At 69.9% G+C, this 997-nt stretch overlaps 1 protein-coding gene across 1 annotated transcript in view; it reads left to right on the top strand.

The window, feature by feature from the left end:
• The first annotated feature begins 615 nt into the window (after positions 1–615).
• Positions 616–997, top strand: part of CNNM3 (cyclin and CBS domain divalent metal cation transport mediator 3) — a 16464-nt gene continuing 16082 nt past the window's right edge. Inside the window, exon 1 of the mRNA XM_034657269.1 lies at positions 616–991. Coding sequence (XP_034513160.1) covers positions 638–991 — 354 coding nt within the window. The 5' untranslated portion in view covers positions 616–637. The remainder of the gene's footprint in view (positions 992–997) is intronic.

The following is a 997-nucleotide window of genomic DNA, read 5'->3' as shown; positions in this document are numbered from 1 at the left end:
TCCTGTGAAAGCAGCTATGAGGGTCCAATGAGGTGGTGATTTCGTGTGTTTACATAATTACCATCGTTCTCCCTGGCAGGAATGCAAATTCCTTGAAGGCTAAGGGCTGTGTCTGACGTCCCCAGACCTATAGCACAGTCAGGCCCAATCTTCAAGAAACTCGAGCTTCCCAACGTTCGGTCACCGTTCTTTTGGCTCTCCTTGTCCCTAACCCAGTGGTTCACGGGGCCCTTTCCTAAGAAACGGTACGTCTGCCACACACTTGAAATCTCTGCCTGCAAGCCGCACCGGTCCGCGCCCTGAGTCAGGGACTTCCCGGAGCACAAGTGCGGCCTCCGGGCGCGCCGGCACGGCCTGTGGGAACCGGACGCCAGGCTCGCCGTTGCGCGCGTCCAGGCGCTGGCCACCTCTCGCCCTGGGAGTCACGGCCGAGCCCCGCGGAGCCAAGAGCCCCACGCCCCCGGCCCGCCCCGGGATCGCGCCGCTGCTTGTTTACTCCCCGGCGCAGCCTAGTCCGACCCTGGGGCCCGCCCTCGTCCGCCGCCTATTGGCGGAGGAGGCGCCAAGGCTAGCGACGATTGGTCCGGGGGAGGCGGAGGGGTAGGCTGCGCGGGAGGCCGAGAGGGGGCAGCAGGCGATGGCGGCGGCGGCGGCGGCGGCGGGTCGTCTAGGCTGGTTGCTCGCCGCGCTGTGCCTAGGCAACGCCGCCGCGGAGGCGGCGTCGGGCCCGCGAGTGTTGGGCGTCTGTCTGGAGGAGGACGGAGCTGCGGACGCGGGGTGGGAGCGCGGAGGAGAGGTGCGGGCGGCACCGGAGGCCACCTTCCGCCTGCGCCTCTTCGGCTCCGGCTTGGCCAACAGCTCTTGGTCCTGGGTGGCCCCCGAGGGGGCGGGCTGCCCCGAGGGCGGGCCGGCCGCGGCGCCCGAGGAGGCGGTGGCCCCCACGGGCGAGTGGCGCGCATTGCTGCGCCTGCGCGCCGAGACCGGCGCGCCCGCACTC

Source organism: Ailuropoda melanoleuca, chromosome 4 (assembly GCF_002007445.2).
Source record: "Ailuropoda melanoleuca isolate Jingjing chromosome 4, ASM200744v2, whole genome shotgun sequence".
In the NCBI taxonomy this organism is placed as follows: domain Eukaryota; kingdom Metazoa; phylum Chordata; class Mammalia; order Carnivora; family Ursidae; genus Ailuropoda; species Ailuropoda melanoleuca.
The sequence above is the reverse complement of the archived record's forward strand: the minus strand, read 5'-3'. Positions and strand labels throughout refer to the sequence as shown.